Raw genomic sequence first — 20,332 nt, 5'->3', positions numbered from 1 at the left:
TCGAGTGCAATGGCTAACTCTTTCTCCAAACCTCGAAGATTAACACCAGCCATTGTTGAGTCTAATAGGCGTGGGTTCTGTCATTCAAACCACACCCATTACAAAATGCAAAGAGTTGATCTGACATACTGTTTTTTTTTGCAGGAGCCCTAAAGGTACGTCTTCGCTATTTATTATATCCTATTAAATAACTTATCATTCCAGACTATTAGAAGCGCTAGATGTCATTCTGTAATACCAGGTAATCGTCTCAAGTCGACTCTCTCTCTCCTGATCAACGTCACCTCATTGCCAACGGACCTGGTCTAGAGCACTTTGTAGCTGATAATGCGCCAACTACACCTGATTTCCTTAAAAGGAAGAAAGGCCAACGCCTTCGATTACCAGAATGGCTAAAAACAGATATCCCAATTGGTAAAAATTTATCATCGATTAAAACAGAATCTTCGTGATCTAAAACTACACACTGTAAGTTAACAAATGACCACACCTTTACTCCACCCACTCTTTACAGGTCTGTGAAGAAGCTAAATGTCCTAATATTGGTGAATGTTGGGGTGGTGGTGAACATCAAACAGCCACTGCTACAATAATGGTTATTAATAGTTATTAATAATGATGATACTATAGTAACATTATAATAGGTACTTGGTGATCAGTGTACTAGAGGTTGTCGGTTCTGTTCTGTAAAGACATCACGAGCTCCACCTCCTCCTGATCCTAATGAACCAGTCAACACTGCTATTGCTATAGCAGCCTGGGGTCTGGACTATGTTGTATTAACCATCTGTTGATAGAGATGGTGAGAGGAAGAGAAAGAGAGAGGAGAAAAGATTTATGCACTTTAAAATCATTTAGATTTAAGTGATGGAGGAGCTGAACATTTTGCAGAGACAGTCAGAGAGATAAAGAAAGAGGTACTAGACAATATACAACAGACACATTTTATACAAACTCTCTTTCTTTAGAAATTCTTCCATATTAGTAGAGTGTTTGACTCCAGACTTTAGAGGTGACTTAGATTGTGTAGCTAATGTTGCTCATTCAGGACTTGATGTATATGCACATAACGTAGAAACTGTTGCAGATCTACAATGGTAGGTGTCCTCTGTGTCCCTAATCCATTATTGCTTTGCATATGTCCTCATGATAGGTTAGTGAGAGATCCACGAGCAAACTACAAACAAAGTCTCTCAGTACTTGAACACGCTAAACAGGTTAAACCTGATTTAGTTACTAAGAGTTCAATTATGTTGGGAGTTGGAGAGACAGATACTCAAGTCCTTCAAACATTAGAAGGTATCATTATATCAAGGTATGAATCTAGTTAAGAACATCTTCTAGATTTAAGAAATGCTGGAGTTGAGTGTGTCACATTGGGTCAATATATGCAACCTACTAAATGGCATCTTAAGGTAAACAATATCATTAATAATCAATAAGGAAACACATTAAGAGTTTGGAATTATAGTAGACTATCCTCATAGATTTGAGACTGTAGAGACTAAAACCCATAGAAAATATAGATCCTCACTACAAATTTTTTTTAGAAGGATTATCTTGTCAAAATTGAAATAATCCTTCATATTTATAATACATGATCTATCTATTTTTAGGTGAAGGAGTATGTAACACCTGAGAAGTTCAAGTTTTGGGAAGACGTAGGTAACAAGTTAGGGTTCCTCTATACAGCTAGTGGTCCATTAGTCAGGTCCTCTTATAAAGCTGGAGAGTTCTTTATAAAGTCTGTCTTAAAAGAGAGACGAGCTGAAAGCAATAATTAATAATATATAAAATACTATTGTATATTAATATGTGACATAATGATATCATGATTATTCTTATGTTCTACAAATTAATATAAACTCCTGTATATATTTCTCTTTGGGCTCCACCTCTTATTAGTCTTCCTAAATATTGAAATAATTAATAAACTAACTATTTGAAGTATATTTATAATTATTGGGTATAGTGAGAGACTTAATGATATTTTAATGAAACTTTTATTCCTAATGTGACAATAGGTCATTATAATAGTTATCTAGTTGTTGTGTAATTAATAGTATTGTTTTAATATCAGTTGGGAGATGCTACTTAAGTCTTTACTGCTTTAAGTCTTCTTTACTAGAAACTACTAATGATAGAAGATAACTAACTAACAAAACTGCTAACTACTAGATACAGTCTATTACTGTTAATCTACAAGATCCCTATATCAGGTACGTCAAGGTCAAGGTACCATGGTCTAAGGCTGCTTGTAACTATACTTCATAAGATATTAATACACTTAATATTCAGAAATAAAGTTCAAACATTATTGATACTCTAGACACTTACTATAATATGTAGTATATTACATTTTAAATTCTTTAAACTTTTTTATAACTTTTGTTACTATATTTAGATGAAGCAAAGGCTAAATCAAGTGAGTACACTTACTAAAAATAGAACACATTTAATATTTTTTTCATTTATTAGAGTTCTTACATCCTGAACTCGCTGATGAAGAGCATCAGTAAATAATAAAGATGAACTCTGATAGCTGTAGTTGTTAAAATATGTTATCAATATTTAATTATTAACATATAATGTACGAGATAGTGTTGTGATGAGATATTAAAAACAGAGTCAGCCATAATCTGATGGTATAGCAGTTGGCTCAATTTTGTAATGTAATAATTAGTAGTATGTGCTCTATAGGTGACCTAATACAGACCTCTTAGTTTAAAGTAACATGATTGTTGATGTGAGTGAGATAAATTGTGTAAGAACTGAAAAAGTACTAGTGGTGGTTTTTTCATTTATAAAAGAATAGATGAATTACTAATTAGCAGCAAAAGGAGCAGGTACAGAGAAGAAAATTTAATGAACATAATTAGAAATAGAGAACATGAATTGATTGACATAAGCACAGCATTTTGATATTACTAGTAAGAGTTTAGAGAGAATAGAATAGTACAAATATATATTGGAGAAAGGAGAAGTGAAATTGTGACAATTACATTTTACAAAGAGAATAGTGGAAATGATTTATTGATAAATGTACGAACAGATCATACAGTTAGTAACCTCTGTAACTAGGAGTCAAAAATACTTCATATCATTTTTGAAACAAACATATATCAATAAAAAGATAAAAGTTCAAAAGGTTGTTAGAACATTAATCTTAAAATTTAAGCAGTTCTTTTGTCTGTTGTAGTATCTCAAACTCCTCCTACAAGAACTGTTGAGACCCCAGGAAACACTACGTGGAGGTAGTATATAATGTTGCACACACTGCACACACACAATCCTCGATAGACAGTCTTCCTACAAGAAATAAATAAATATGTTCAATAGCACACAATAACTCTATGTTGTAGTACATTTAGTATCTCAAACTCCTCATTAAAGGACAATTGAGACCCCAGGCAACACTATGTGGAGGTAGTACTACATTGTTGCCCACACTGTTTGGAAGGAGAAGAGATATATCAATTAAATATAATGTACTTCAAAATGTTTTGGAGTTGATCAATCTGTGATGTCCTGTAGAAGATATTGTAAAAAAAAAATTATCTGTATATACTGGATTGAGTCTTGATCAATTGTAGTGTTCTTCATCCAATATGACCAGAAAAAAACTCACTAATTAATTAATGGTAAATTCTTTTCTATCCAAAGCAACACAATTAATATGTTTAAAAACTCACTGGAAGTTCCTTGATCAATGGTAGTTCTTGATTGATGGTAGAATTCTCTTTTCTATTCAAAGCAACATAGTAAAGTGTGTTTAAAACTCACTGAAAGTTCCTTGATCAATGGTATAGTTCTTGAATGATGGTAGAATCTCTTTTCTATTCAAAGCAACATAGTAAAGTGTGTTTAAAACTCACTGGAAGTTCCTTGATCAATGGTAGTTCTTGAATGATGGTAGAATTCTCTTTTCTATTCAAAGCAACATAGTAAAGTGTGTTTAAAACTCACTGGAAGTTCCTTGATCATCAATGATGTATTCTCTTTCTTGAATGATGTTAGTTCCTTGATCAATGGTATAGTTTCTTGAATGATTTTCTATTCAAAGCAACATAGTAAAGTGTGTTTAAAAAAGTTCTCACTGGAAGTTTCTTGATCAATGGTATAGTTTTTGAAACTCATGATGGTAGAATTCTCTTTTCTATTCAAAGCAACATAGTAAAGTGTGTTTTAAAACTCACTGGAAGTTCCTTGATCAATGGTAGTTCTTGAATGATGGTAGAATTCTCTTTTCTATTCAAAGCAACATAGTAAAGTGTGTTTAAAACTCACTGGAAGTTCCTTGATCAATGTGTAGTAGTTCTTGAATGATGGTAGAATTCTCTTTCAATGGTATATTCAAAGCTCTTTTCTAAAAGCATAGTAAAGTGTGTTTAAAACTCACTGGAAGTTTCTTGATCAATGGTATAGTTTTTGAATGATGGTAGCAATTCTCTTTTCTATTCAAAAGCAACATAGTAAAGTGTGTTTAAAACTCACTGGAAGTTCCTTGATCAATGGTAGTTCTTGAATGATGGTAGAATTTCTCTTTTCTATTCAAAAGCAAAAACACTGGAAGTAAAGTGTGTTTTGAAAACTCACTGGAAGTTCCTTAATCAATGGTATAGTTCTTGAATGATGGTAGAATTCTCTTTTCTATTCAAAGCAACATAGTAAAGTGTGTTTAAAACTCACTGGAAGTTCCTTGATCAATGGTATAGTTTTCTTGAATGATGGTAGAATTCTCTCTTTTCTATTCAAAGCAAATAGTTGTTTAAAACTACTGGAATTCCTGCTCAATGGTATAAGGTTCTTAATCATGGTCAGAAAGTGTGTTTTAAAACTCACTGGAAAGTTCCTTGATCAATGGTATCATGGTATAGTTCTTGAATGATGGTTAGAAATACATGGAAAATTCCTTGATCTCTTTTCTATTTCTCAAAGCAACATAGTAAAGTGTGTTTAAAACTCACTGGAAGTTCCTTGATCAATGGTATAGTTTTTGAATGATGGTAGAATTCTCTTTTCTATTCAAAGCAACATAGTAAAGTGTGTTTAAAAACTCACTGGAAGTTCTTGATCAATGGTATAGTTTTTGAATGATGGTAGAATTCTCTTTTCTATCAAAGCAACATAGTAAAGTGTGTTTAAAAACTCACTGGAAGTTCCTTGATCAATGGTAGTTCTTGAATGATGGTAGAATTCTCTTTTCTATTCAAAGCAACATAGTAAAGTGTGTTTAAAACTCACTGGAAGTTCCTTGATCAATGGTATAGTTCTTGAATGATGGTAGAATTCTCTTTTCTATTCAAAGCAACATAGTAAAGTGTTGTTTAAAACTCACTGGAAGTTCCTTGATCAATGGTATAGTTTTTGAATGATGGTAGAATTCTCTTTTCTATTCAAAGCAACATAGTAAAGTGTGTTTAAAACTCACTGGAAGTTTCTTGATCAATGGTATAGTTTTTTGAATGATGGTAGAATTCTCTTTTCTATTCAAAGCAACATAGTAAAGTGTGTTTAAAACTCACTGGAAGTTCCTTGATCAATGGTATAGTTCTTGAATGATGGTAGAATTCTCTTTTCTATCCAAAGCAACATAGTAAAGTGTGTTTAAAACTCACTGGAAGTTCCTTGATCAATGGTATAGTTTCTTGATGGTAGTTTTTGAAACATGATAGTATAGAATTCTCAACATAGTAAAGTATAGATTTAAAGAAAATCTTGATACAATATTAGAAAATATGAACATATTAATAGCTGGACAGTAATGACAATTTAGATTACAATAACTTACTTCATTAACAAACCTGTTTTCACAAGAATGAATGGAAGATATAGAAAATAATCTAAAAATAAATAAGGCCCGAAGATAGTGACTCATGAAGAGCTCATTTAATTAGAAAATATGCAAAGCAATACAAAATTTATATTCATGAAAAGTTCAAAAAATTGAAATAAACTAGAAAATTAAGCTGTCTTTAAATCCTCAATGTCAGTATAATGTGAGGCAATCTTCAAAAATAAGCTATATTTGAGAAGAAAATGAAACATACACACACACTGTCTTTAAATGCTCAATTAAATCAACAAAATTGCTTCAAAATGAATGCCAAACGTAAAATACGTGAAGTTTTAATAGCACACGCTATATATGCCAACATGTAACTGTCTTGAATATCCAACTCATAAATGCAAAGCTGTCTTTTAGTCCAATAATGCTAAGCTATCTTTAGCTTAATAATGATAAGCTATCTTTAAATGCCCGAGACCTGACCTTAATAATATTCTCTTTAGTTATTATGATAAGCTGTCTCTAAATGTCCATGTTCAATAAAATAATGAATGCCTTGTGCTATCTTTGCATTAAGCTGTCTTTAAAGCTCTCTGTAAGTCCTCAATAGTCAATGAAATATTACAAAAACTAATGATAACTCAATACTAATCTGAAGATGATGAATTGACATTTGATAATAGCAATTAAGTCAGAAGCAATATCGGAAAAGCTTTCATTGAAGAAACTCTTGAAGCTAATGCTCACAATGCAATGCAGCAACAGCAATAAATACAATAGAGTAATAGAAACTAGTCCTCATGTACTACAGGTACACAGAGGTATCACTAGTTTCTACAATACATTATATATAGGACTTCCATCTCCTTATAATGAACTGTATTAGTGCCTAGTTCTGTTATAGTATGTAGTAGTACAGTTAATGTCACATAACGTACAGTTACTAAACAAAAAGACAAGGTAACTCACAGTTTTGAAGAAAGACAAGCAAGACAAGACAAGCCACAACAACAAACAACAAATAAAATAAAATAATACAGAGGTGAATGTGAACATAATACACCCAGTAAAAGCGGGGAAAAACTAGACCCAGTAAAAGCTGGGTAAACTTAGATAGCCCAGAAAAAGCTGGGTAAAAAGTAGATGGGCCACAAAAAAACTAGTCTACATGCTCAAAATGTATCAATTATCTAGACCTCAGAAAACTAGGAGCACATGATACCTTGTCGATCATGCACTCCTATTAAAACTAGATGACCCGTCTATAAAATCTAAGTGGTGGCCCAGTCTACAAAAACTAGATGGCCCAGATATCGTCAGGGTCAAAGCCAAACTGTGGGCCAGAAATGATTCTCTACTGAAGCGAACACACAGTGATAACCCAACTAAACACAAACAAATCCCTTAGATACAGCGGTGTATCAACAAATGGACTTGTAACAGAACATAGGGAGATGGAAGTCTATATTGTCATGAGCCGTTAACATGCAAGTCTTCACTTTAGTCCATCATATGTATGTGTCCATCATGCAACTATCCAATACATGAGACAGTGTACACTACATACATGAACAGACTTACAGGTTACCAACAATAACAACATTCCTCAATAGAATCACAACTACTCCAGAGTGGTACGCAACATGATAGCCCACATTAACAGAGATAAGTGACACAATAAATCCAGGGTTTTAATTGTCCTACAGATAGAAAAATAAAAGATAAACACTGGAAGATAGAAAAACAGCCATTAGGGGCTAAAAACCAGTTATTACAATGATATATACATAGAAAAAATGATTTTAAAACAAAAACAATTTTAATCCTCACAAATATATATGTTTATTTCAGCTATTTCTAACAACATGCATTTCCTTTTTTGGGATGCTTCACATTCACAATTAATGTACTAATTGAAATACTACAGTTATACATAAGATATATCATTAATATAACTTTATACTAATAAGCACTCTAATATTAGGGGAGAATGAAGACAGCTCTATACTAGTTGACAACATAGACTATAAGTACTGGTACTCACTTTTATCTTCTGTCAGAATATAATGTAGAGAGCATGGTCTGAAGTAGTCATCAGTCTTTTGGCAAATAACAGTATTAGTTGAGCTCCATATGTATACAATGAATAATATGAGTGTTTGATAATGACTGACTATTAATGATCCTCATGACATTATTGGGCAAAGATTGTTAGCAAGACCAAGTAACATCGATAGAGACAATGTCCTAATGAAGAGGAAGAGATCATATAGAGTGAAGAACTAATGACAAACTTAGTTGTGAAGTAAAGACTAATAAAAAAACTAAATGTGTCTTTTGTTAGTAAATGCCTACTTTATTTTAATGGAGCAAGAATGTTCAGTTCTACTCAATATCAATAAATAAACAAATAGGCTTACTTGTCCATCATCTCTGTAGAGATGTTCAATATACAAACACAGCTAAATAACGAAACTGCAATATTTCCCTCTCTGAATTGAGAAGCTGCATTTGACAACACTCAGAGTACTAGTCATGATCAATTGCATATAGCTCTTCTCCAGGGATCAATGCTGGGACAAAACGCGGTAGTTCCTTCAGAAAATTAGCAACAGAGAGTACCTCTTCTCCAGGGATCAATATTCACCAGCTCTGCATTCAGTCAAACAGAAGAACAGAGCAGATTTGTACTGTTTTTATACCACGTTTTTCCGGGTTTTATTTTGAGCATGCGCAGTAAGATATAAACTAGAGCAACTTGTCAGAGAAACTGGTTTTACCAGTCACTGCATTGTATTATAGAAACAATATAAAATAAGTGTTACTTTGATAAGTACAATGGACGTGTTATTATCATAAATAAAGTAATCCGATTGGTCAGTAGAATCCCGCCATGACTATGTCTTGTGGCTTACAATATATTACATCATTCACTCAATTATTAAAAATCAATAATTTAAAAACTGCCTATATGAGATATAAGGTTTAATAGACAGGAGAGTTAATAGAAACTAAGTTTGTTTAGTAGTAAGTTAATAGTTGTAATGTTATCAAAAAATCTTCTGATGTTGAATGGATCAGTACTTTAATGGAATTGTTAAAAGTGAGTGTATTATTAAATAGAACATGTTATTAAATATAATATTAATTTGTTAAGTGAACTGTGTGTGTAGGAAATAAGTTTTAGGTGATTTGATAAATTAATTGGCTTTAATTAATGGATTTTTTAATTATCAGTAGTAATTAGTGGTATTAGACGTAGTGATAATATTTAATTTTATATAGCTACTAACTAGAGGACTATTAATGTACAATTTAGTCTAGTTTGTTTGTTATAATTGTATTTGTAAATATTAGAAATAACAATATTGAAGTTTTTATTATTAATTAATGTTAGTGATGATATTAAGAGTGATACTCAATATTATGTTAAACAGGGTAACAAGAAATTCACCTTCAGGACTTGATTTTTGATGAGTTAGATAATTCAGACAATATTCTAGACTACATTTGTGAAGGGTATGCACCTATAATCCAGAAGGGAGTTGACCCCTGTCCTTCGTTGTGACTGATAATATAGATTTATTATATCCAAATCCTGTTTAGCTGGTATTTTTAACTTTGTCAATATAACTTATTATTTACCTGGCTTCTCTTGATGTACTATATTTTTTATGCACTTTTTAAAGCTTAAGTTATGCCATCACTTCTTATAAAATTGAGACATAAAATTATGAATGTCCACTTTTGTATTAACTGTTATATAGACAGTCTTAGGTTTGCTTAAGTAGGGCTAGTTTTATTCTTGGCTCTTGAAAGTTACAGTATTTTAGTAGTATTAATTTTATTAGCAGTCTCATCGATACTATAGTAATCATGTTCATAGATGTCGTTAGCTCACTGACGCTGGTAATCACAAACTAGCGTTAATGATATTCATAGGCGACAAACAGCGCGCCCCACAAGAGCATGAAGACAAAATTTGCAGTACATATAAAAGGAAATGAAAACCACCTTGGATAGGTTGTGTTGTGGGCCAGCGTTCTGCAATGCATCAGACCTCTGAGATGGTTTACCAGCATACTCTACGGAGTATCCGAAAGGCCGACTAGGATAGGGCTGGTAGTCTCCCTTTAAACGAGAAGAGGCTGGTGTATTTGTGGTTCCGGTTCCTGAATGCGACATTCCCTAAGAGCTGGAATCCCGTACGGCTGGTTTTAAGTTAGGGCGATGCTCCAGCCAGGATTACCTCGCGAAGACGAGGGTTACCAAGCCAGGTGGCGGTCCCAGCTAGCAATAGCAGGGAATCCTGGAGCCTAAGTGGAAGCCTGAGTGGGTGAGCGAGTAGGAATCGTTTGGGCAACACAACATGTTTTTTTTTTATAAATCTTTAACTTTATTATTTAAACTACGAGAATGTCAGCCAATCCAAAGTAAAGTTAATGTTGTTGCTAAAAGTCAAAATTAAAGGACATATTGGAAGTTCCTTTAATTTCAGTTCAACATAACACTAACTATAATAGATATTTGGTGACAACATCCGTGATGTCTCACTGACTAAGATCTTCTCCTTGTGCTATCATCACAACATTGTCAATATTATAGTTTTCAATGGATCCTGGATAATAAGTTCCACCATTGAGTCAGTAAGCTTGTTTGGAATAACAAAACATACCTTTTTTAAAATGTAATAGAAATGTGTTTTAGTAGATTACACTGTGTGAGTAAACTAACTAACAGTTATATAATCAATGTTAAATGTCACAACTTATCTTTCTCTCAGACAACGACATGAGAGAGATATTCACAATATGAAGATCTCAATAATATTAAAAAGGTCCATTTTAAATAATCATACTAAAGTACATCACTCACTACATTTGTAATGAATGACTGTTCTTTTTTATTATCTCAATTTATTATTTATCAATTATATTGTATTTTAAGTGATATTTTTATAATCTACGATATTTATATGACTTGTATTTGTTGTCTCAGATAATAATACTCCCATAATTACGAGGGGCAGTCTCTACTTGTAGTGTCACCTTATTTCTCCTTGGAGCTCCACCTCCTGGTCGACCCCAAATATCATTAAAAGCTTGTATATGCTACATAATAATATATGTATATATATACATTATATTATATTACATGTATATTATTATAAATATTATTATATTATATTATATTATATTATATGTACATGTATATAATTGTATTATACCTGTTTCTCTTGTTCTGATTGTTGTTGTTTTATTGTTAGTGTTAATTTGTTTTCTTTGTTTCATTGTTGAGATAAGATCAGTTTTATAATCTGTCTTTAATTTATCCTAATAGTACCTAATATTAATGTAATTATGTTATATTAATTGTATGAAGTATTAACAAGTTTTATGATTACAGACTTATATAATTTTACATGTATTATGTCATATATAGTGATAGTTCTTTAACAACAATTAATGATCAATTTAATGTCTTATTTTAAAACTTAATAGGAACAAGTACTTACTAAATTGAGTTATAAATGTAATGTACATGTGATATACTGGTAATGTACATGTGATATACAGTAATGTGATATATGTAATGTACATGGATATACTGGTAATGTACATGTGATATACCGGATTATACTGACCTGATAATTACTGGAAGACTCTAGATCTGATGACTGCCACAACATGGTTCTTTTTATGTAACTCTACAATTGGTCATTTCTCTCATCTTTGTTCACTTGTAAAGGGTGTTTCATTGGTATGTGGTATGGTAGATCTATTGGATGTGTGATTTGCTCTATCATCAGGAGGAGATGCCGGCCTTTTGGCGGACTATTGATAAGGAGGTTCCTGTACAGGTTTGCCCTCTAATGGCACCTCACGAGGTGAGTGGTATGGTACTGTCTGTTGAGGGGCAGCTCTTCTAATATCAAAACGCTAGAAGAAAGATATCATGTTAATAATAAACAAGACAACACTGTACAATAGATAATAAGACTATAATAAAACATCTATTTATCAGAATGAAACTAGCTCATTTTATATCTTGTCTAGCCTCATTCCCATACACACATTCTTATACATACATACACTACATACTCTGTTATCTAGTTTCATTCCTATAAGTACATATGCTGTTGTGTCTATCTCATTCCTATATACAATATACTCTCACATCTAGTCTCATTCCTATCCACACATGCTCTATTGTCAAGTCTCATTCCTATACACACATACCTGAGAAGTGACATCTGATGTTTGTTCATTGTCCTCCTATAATGATACCATTATCAGTATCTTTCTTAGGTTGACCAACACACCACGACGTAACCATGTTGCTAGTTCCATCTGTTAGTAAAATTAATGTATCTTAAAATAATTTATTAGTATATTCTTACTGAGTCACTATCTCCATTATCATCTGTAGTTCTCTACAATGGATGAATAGATCAATAAATGGATTAATCATTGTAAATTACATTTATCATAATAAGATCTTTTCTTCCTCCAAAATTTCCAAATACATTTGCTATCTTTTTTCCATCATCACTCGTCAATGGAGCTCCACCTCCTGGCTTACCCCAAGGATCGTAATCTATGACATCATAACCACAGAGTATATTTAGTAACACACTACTATAATAGCATACCATTTTTGTATCCTTAGTTTGGGGGATTTTCATAGACTGGTTTTCTCACCAAGTCGCAGTAACCATCCACCTTCAATCTTTTTACTTTCATCTTCAAGTGGACTAGAATTTCTCTAACACTCTTGGTCGTCGTAAGATCTTCCCACTGCCATCTCGACTAGGATGGTCACGACCCCAAGGATAAAATGAAAGAGAACTAGAGGTTTCCTTAGAAAGAAATGTAGTGTAATATATATCTTATAAATATAGTAGACTTGTTGTACTTGTTTTGTTTGATGTAATTGTTGTTCTTTTATTTGTTTGTCTATAGTAATAATAGAAAATAATATAATTCTATGTTTAGTAACATTGTTATAAATAGAATGATGTCCTTATTACCTAATCTGATAGCAATATTTTGTTTTTTCTTCTTTATCCAGTTTTCTTCTCTCAACTTCTGATTCAGTTCTCTTTAATTTAATGGTGTGGTAGTAGGCGTGGCATATGGCTTGTCATCTTTGTGATCATCCTTGTAACGCCTAAACATATTTTAATAAAACAGTAAAACCCCTTTTTACCTTAACTTACTAATGAGTGTTCCACTTCTCTCTTCAATTGCTTTTGAATCGTGTATTAGGATCTGCAATTACAGTAGTAATGGCAGTTCCTGATTCACCTATCCTCCGAGGAGCCCCACCCCTGGTTTTCCCAAAAGGGTTGTAAACTGCATCCTTTTCATTAAGAGTTGAAGCATCACTAATTCTTTGACGACGAGCTTGGATATCTCCAGAGTTAGTATACTAAACACACAGACCATAAATGGTAATGCTATTTTTAGTAACAACAGAAGAATTACCCTTGGAGCTCCGCCTCCTCCTGCACCCCAGGGATGATAATCTTTTAACATTTCCAAATCCTAAATTGAAAAAATTATACAATCTCTAAATTTAAATGATAACCTTTTTTGTTCAATTATTTTCTCCTCATCTTCTTTCTTCTTTCTCTCTCGGTATGTTCTAAGATCATCCTCTATGAGATACAAGTATATGTCTTTTGTCACATCATATCATATCAATTTACCAGCATGTTGTAACTGACGCTGTCTCTTTAGCTTGTCTGCAAAAACTTAATAAATATATTATTACTACATTATATAAAATTATAATAATATTATAATAAATGTAACATAATACTTAATAATAATATATAAAATATTTTTTACATAATATTATTAAATTATTAATAATTATGTTATTATAATATTATTGCATGGACTGTATCAATTCACACTTATTATACTACAACTAATAGACATTAGTCATATAATAATAGATATTGTCAAGGTTATTTCCATAAACAATAGTCACAATACAATAATTATGATGTCATACTTTTGTTCATTTATTCTTCTTGCAGTTATTGTGTTCTTGACCACTCCCATATTGTAGACCTTGTAAAACCTAGGATCTATTTTATCAATTCCCTTAGCAACAAACTGAGGTAACACGACGATTGTCTTGTAATGGGTTGCTGGTGATTTACTACTGGTCTGTACTGGAGTCATGTAGCCATTTTTGTGGAATCCTTTGTATCGGTAGTTAGGAGGAAAACTCACCTAAGAAAGCCATTTTTGTTCTATATCAGTGTTACATCAGCGTTTGCAGCTAGTTGAAGTTGACATGCTCACAGCCTCACACGTGGTTTATTGGTTTCCACAGCAACAGTTTAGTGGGTGCGGCTTTAATTATTTCAAAGTGGGTGAGGCTGTTAGCTGCAGACTTCTTGGGTGGAGCTGAGTAAGTAAAAATCTGCAGAAATGGGTGTAAAGGATCTAAGGCTGTGAGGAAGACAGCTGGTGAGCCGCATCGGGAGTTTCTAGCTGCTACACTAGATGGCCATAAAAACAATGGTTTAGATGTTGCACTTTCGCTCATCTGATGGTCGGTATTTAGACTTCATGTTTCAGCTGATAATGTCTAATTATATGGGAGTTACGTACCATGAAGCACACTGCCATCATATAAAGGGACACAAATCTGAAGTTAATGCAGTGTCCTTTTCCTCCAGACAGTACCATCCTCTATCCTTGCAGTCGAGACTGCAAAGTAACCTCTGGAACGTAAAGAAAGGAGACAGGTTGTTCTCAACTCACTTAAGCACTTATGGCCCATTAATGCATTGTGCCTTTGCTTTGACAATAACAAGATGTTTTTGCTACAGCTAGTGAAAAGAGAGTGCATTGCTATTTGGGAGATACAATCACACAAAGTGAGGAAAGAGTATTAGAAGGTCACAGTGGTATCGTCTTTCAAGTGTGTTTCTCTCCTGACAATATCCAACTAGCTTCTTGTGGCAATGACAAAAGAATAATTTTTGTGGAATCGCAGTTCAGGGAAGGTAGTTGTAAGTTAAAAGACAAATACAGTCCCATATTGACTTGCCAATATAATCATGATGGAACATTGATTGCAGGAGTTGTCGATGAGAGAGGGTACAATTTGGAATGTCTTAACTAACGAACAATTGCTTTTGTTCTCGAAGGTCATCACTTGTCTCCTGTTTTGTCATGTGCATTCTCACTGATGGTGGTATCCTAGCAACTGTTTCTGGAGATAAGACTTATGCTTTATGGGACATTACAGATCCTCATTCTCCACCAGTGTATCATGCTAAGGCTCATGACATTGGATACAAACAGTGGCCTTTTCTCCTGATGGTGTTTATCTAGTAACTGGATCAAATGATCACAAGATACATCTTTGGATTTAATTATATTAACAAATATTACAAATCATGACATAATAATAATTGTTTTCACTAAAAGTTTTCCATAACCTTGTTGAGTTTTTTTTTACTTATTTTATTATTGAATTTCAGAATATAAATCAACCAAAAATTATTAACTTGCTATTATTACATATACATTAGACCTGCTCATGACATGAATATTGTTAACAAAACGTAATGAATTTTACTATTACCTCATAATGACATCACTGCATTTTATTAGTTGTACAATAATTGTTATGAATATTATTTGTGTGTTGTGAGGTGGTGGTATCATAGTGCACTGCTAGCCTCGTCATATTTGTTTATTGTTTGTTTTACTATAGCAATAATAGTCCATTTATTATATAAATTCATAGAAAAATTACTAAAGTATTTCAAATAAAGAATAGATCATGGCACAGACTGCTCGAAAAGAAGAAGAAAGAAAGAATTTTTTGATCCTCCAGAAGTCCTAGAAGAGAAACTGGAACAACTCGCTCAATGGATTAGAGAAAGTAAAACACATGATCAACTTTTACAGTGAGTTTTTACCAGATCATGTCACAGAATATTAATTCTTTGATATGATTTAGGGTGCTGGAATCAGTCACTGCAAGCTGGAAGTAAGGATAATGAACCACTTTACTACTAATTAATGTAAACATATTGTCTCTATTTAGTACCAGATTTTCGCAGCGGTATGAGACTGCTCTCAGTACTGGTAAATAACTCATTACCTTAATTAAACTCTCATTTGTATCTCTCTTCACTTAATTAGAGACCTGGTGTGTGGGAGTTAACGAGCTAAACAAAGCTACAAGAGATAAAAAACATCAAGTAACATTGGCTGTTAAAGCCATCCCTACACCAACTCATATGATGATTGTCAAACTACAACAGGTAAAGATATTATTTCTTGCATGCTTTAGTAGACCCAACGATGTATCTCTTTTTTTATAGGAAGGTATACTTAAATGCTGTGAGTCAGAACACTGATGGTCTTCATCGCAGAAGTGGTCTTCCTAAAGCAGGTACTATAATAAACCACTACATGTGACAGTCATGTCATTTATTATCTATAGCACTAATGTGAACTCCATGGCAACAGCAACTTAGAAATCTGTAAAAAAATGTGGACGTGAATATTACGAGACTATCGAGTGGAGGTCTGCTAAAAGAGTTCATGATCACAGGACAGGTTAGGAATAAAGTGTAGTGTATTTTACTTCTTCTTTGTAGGTCCGAAAATGTGATGATCCTAGTTGTCGTGGATTCTCAGAGATACTATTATTAATTTTGGGGAAGACCTTCCAGAAGGTATGCATTTTTAATCATCCTATTTAAAACTGACTATTTTAAATTAATCATACAGATCAAGAAAACAAGAGCATTTGAAGAGGCCGAAGTTGCTGACCTTTGTATTGCAATGGGGTCTAGTCTAACAGTAACTCCTGCAGCTGATGTCCCCTGAGGTATAAATATTTTTTGAAGATAGATTTATTAAATTTATTTTAGCGTGTGGGAGAGAGGAGACAAAGATTAGTGATAGTCAATTTACAAGGACTCCATTAGATCCTCTAGCCAGTCTTCGTATCAATGCTAAATGTGAAGATGTGTCTAAAATGTTTAATGACTAAACTAGGTCTGATATACCAGAGTTTCGTTTGCAAAAGACGTGTCATTATACAAGGATCATGCAAAGACAAAGATACGACATCTCTATCTATAGAGGGACTGATATACTATGGACATCCTTTCTCTCTACTTAGAGTGTACGTTAGTAGATGAATAATGAATGGATGGACAGATAGATGGTAGATAATTAAGTGAAATGGATGTATGGATGGATGAACATAAGGTAAAAATTTTAACAGTAAACTTTAAATAATTTGAGCAGGTGCTCTAACAAACTCAAGTGTTTAACAAGACCTTATTATCACTACAGTTTTAAATTTCATTTACTAATTATCTTCTCTTAGGTGTCAGCGACCATATATGGACTGCACATCACCTTGAAGCTGAGCCATTTATGCTTCAGTTTCCATGGAGACTAGTTGATAAAACGTGAACTGACTGTTCAAGTTACTCTAAACTTTCAAGGCCACTACCCAAGAACCTCCTGTAACAAGAGATGTCCCGCCTTGTCAAAGGAAAAAGTAAATGACCACATCCCAATATATTGGAGTGACTTTTCTATATTATTTAGGTAATAAATTATCACTGTTATTAATTTACAATCCATTTAATGGAAATGGACTATTACTGAAAGGAAAATATCTGATATTAGTAGTCAAGTTGGTGCTATGTCTCTGAAGTAAATGACTATAGCTCTATTTATTTTCTTTAACAGCTGAATGAGTAAACATTAACTTTTTGTAAATAAATTACAATGATGTATTTCATTAATATTTGCTTGCTAATCACTTAATAATGATTACTAATTAAATTAAAATGAAAGAAAAATAAAATTTGGAAGTAATAACAACTAGAAGATTTAGGATGTGCACAAAAGGCCATTGTCTAGTGTCTCAAATAGGTTTGAATTTTTTTGAAATATAAATTTTAATGGAATATACAAATAATTGTTAAGAAAACTACATTTGCTCACATAAAACATAAAAGTAAACATTATTATCTAATGATTAATATTTTTATGTGGCAATATTATTGACAGCATTACTGCTGTTTTATGGTATCAATGTCACTGAATACTTAGATTACGTCAGTATGACATCATATGATATGACAATCAGTCGTCTTCATAATTATAAATGCCTAAGATATTAAATTTTTATGGTTCTAGCTTACGTCATTGTTTGTTATTATAAAAAGAACACTATTCGCTGAGTAATTACGCATTAAAAGTATACGGAGACTGATATTTTAAGCATTTTAGATTATTAGAATGTTTCCGTATACTTCCGTATACAATATTATTTATAGAGCTGATCTAAACAATTTTCAGTTTATGCAAACTTTATAATTATGGCACACACTGCTACGCGCAGAAGACGAAAGAAAGAATTTTTTGATCCTCCAGAAGTACTGGAAAGGAAAGTGGAACAACTAGCTCAATGGATTAGGGAGAGTAAACATATGATACATTTACTGTGAGTTTTGTTAACAAATCATAATATTACCATAATATGATATATTATTATTAGGTGCTGGAATCAGTACTGGAGCTGGAAGTAAGGATGAATTAAATAAATCCACTAATTTGTATATAATTCTATTCAGTACCAGATTTCCGCAGTGGTATGAGCACTGCTCTTAGTACTGGTAAGTAAGTATCTTGTCATCTCATAGTCTCAATTGAATCTTTATTTGCTTTAGGACCGGGTGTGTGGAGTTACGAGCTCAAGGTGCTTAAGAGATAAGAGACATCGAGTGACATCAACTGTTAAAGCCATTCCTACGTCAACTCATATGATGTTTGTTTAAATTACAACAGGTAAAGATATTGTCAACATATATATGTATCCATTATTTGTCTGTGTGTTAATCCATACACCGATCTATGCATCCCATCTATTCATCCATTATAGGAAGGTATTCTTAAATGCTGTGTGAGTCAGAACACTGATGGTCTTCATCGCAGAAGTGGTCTTCCTAAAGCAGGTACTATAATTGTAACTACATGTGACAGTCATGTGATTATCTACAGCACTTTGTGAGCTCCATGGCAACAGCAATTTGGAAATTTGCACAAAATGTGGGCGTGAATATTTACGAGACTATCGAAGTGAGATCAGCTCATGGAGTTCATGATCATCAGACTGGTCGAAAATGTGATAATCCAAGTTGTCGTGGTCCACTCAAAGACACCATTATTAATTTTGGAGAGAATCTTCCAGAATGTATGACTTTTAATTGTTGAAAAAAAATTAAGTTATATATATTTTAACTTTTATTTAATCAGATGAACTAACAAAATCATTTGAAAAGGCTGAAGTTGCTGACCTTTGTATTGCAATGGGGTCTATTCTAACAGTAACTCCTGCAGCTAAACATCCTGAGGTGAAAACTATTTTATTGAAGATAGATTTATCATAATCTAATTTATAGCGTGTGGGAGAGGAGACAGCGATTAGTGATAGTCAATTTACAGAGGACTCCATTAGATCGTCTAGCCAGTCTTTGCCTCAATGCTAAATGTGAAGATGTGTCTAAAAATTTTAATGACTAAACTAGGTCTTGATATACCAGAGTTTCGTTTACAAAGACGTGTCATTATGCAAGGATCATGCAAAGACAAAGATATGACATTTCTGTCTATAGAGGGACGTGATATCTATGGACATCCTTTCTCTCTACTTAAAAGTGTATGCTAGTAGATGAATAAATGAATGGATGGACAGATAAATGGGTAGATGGACAGGAGAGATAAATGGAGTTAAGGGAATAAGAATATTTATAATTTTTTATTGACTAAGAACATTTGATTAGTAAACAAATAATGTCACTTGATCATTGTTTACAATACTTTATTTGTCTTTCATATCTTTAGGTTTCAGTGACCACTTATGGACAAACTCATTACCTCTCTGAACCATTTAGTCTCCAGTTTCCATGGAAACCAATTGAGAAGCCTGATATAATTGTAAAGGTTACTCTAAACTTTCATGCTCATTATGGAGAACCTCCTGTTACAAGAGATTTCCACCTATTCAAAGAGAAAGGTAAGTTATCGTGTACATTTATATATAACAGGTTAATTTTTGTTTAGATAACAACTATCATTATTGTTAATACTATAATCCATTTAATGGAGAATGGACTATTACTGAAGAGGAAATATCTGATGTTAGTAGTCAAGTCAGTGCTATGTCTCTGAAGTAAAAGAGAATTTTTTAAATTTAACTGAAGAAAAAATATTTTTATGTATAGAACATTTTATACAATAACTATTTACAACATAAAATATGTTTTGTGTGTTACATAAAGATTTTTAAAAAAAACAGCTTTTAACAAACAATGACTCCACATGTCAAAACACTTAACATGTTATTTACAAGATGTTGTACACAGAACTACTCAAGATGACGGAGAAGAGACTGATCTCAAAACAGGAAGTAATAGTATAATAAAGAGTAGGGCAGTGATTATTGAGATAAAAATAGTCTCAATGTCCTTATAAGGAA

At 32.7% G+C, this 20,332-nt stretch overlaps 1 protein-coding gene across 1 annotated transcript; it reads left to right on the top strand.

The window, feature by feature from the left end:
* The first annotated feature begins 9 nt into the window (after positions 1 to 9).
* LOC121392143 (lipoyl synthase, mitochondrial-like) lies at positions 10 to 1,784 on the top strand. The gene is given in 11 exon segments (XM_041523501.1): positions 10 to 70; positions 256 to 422; positions 424 to 468; positions 515 to 595; positions 645 to 785; positions 787 to 802; positions 859 to 915; positions 968 to 1,097; positions 1,154 to 1,299; positions 1,345 to 1,415; positions 1,617 to 1,784. Coding segments are annotated over 11 exon segments (1,083 nt in total).
* The last annotated feature ends 18,548 nt before the right edge of the window (positions 1,785 to 20,332 follow it).

Source organism: Gigantopelta aegis, unplaced genomic scaffold (assembly GCF_016097555.1).
Source record: "Gigantopelta aegis isolate Gae_Host unplaced genomic scaffold, Gae_host_genome ctg3407_pilon_pilon, whole genome shotgun sequence".
Classification (NCBI taxonomy): domain Eukaryota; kingdom Metazoa; phylum Mollusca; class Gastropoda; order Neomphalida; family Peltospiridae; genus Gigantopelta; species Gigantopelta aegis.
This window is presented reverse-complemented; position numbering and strand designations above follow the sequence as displayed.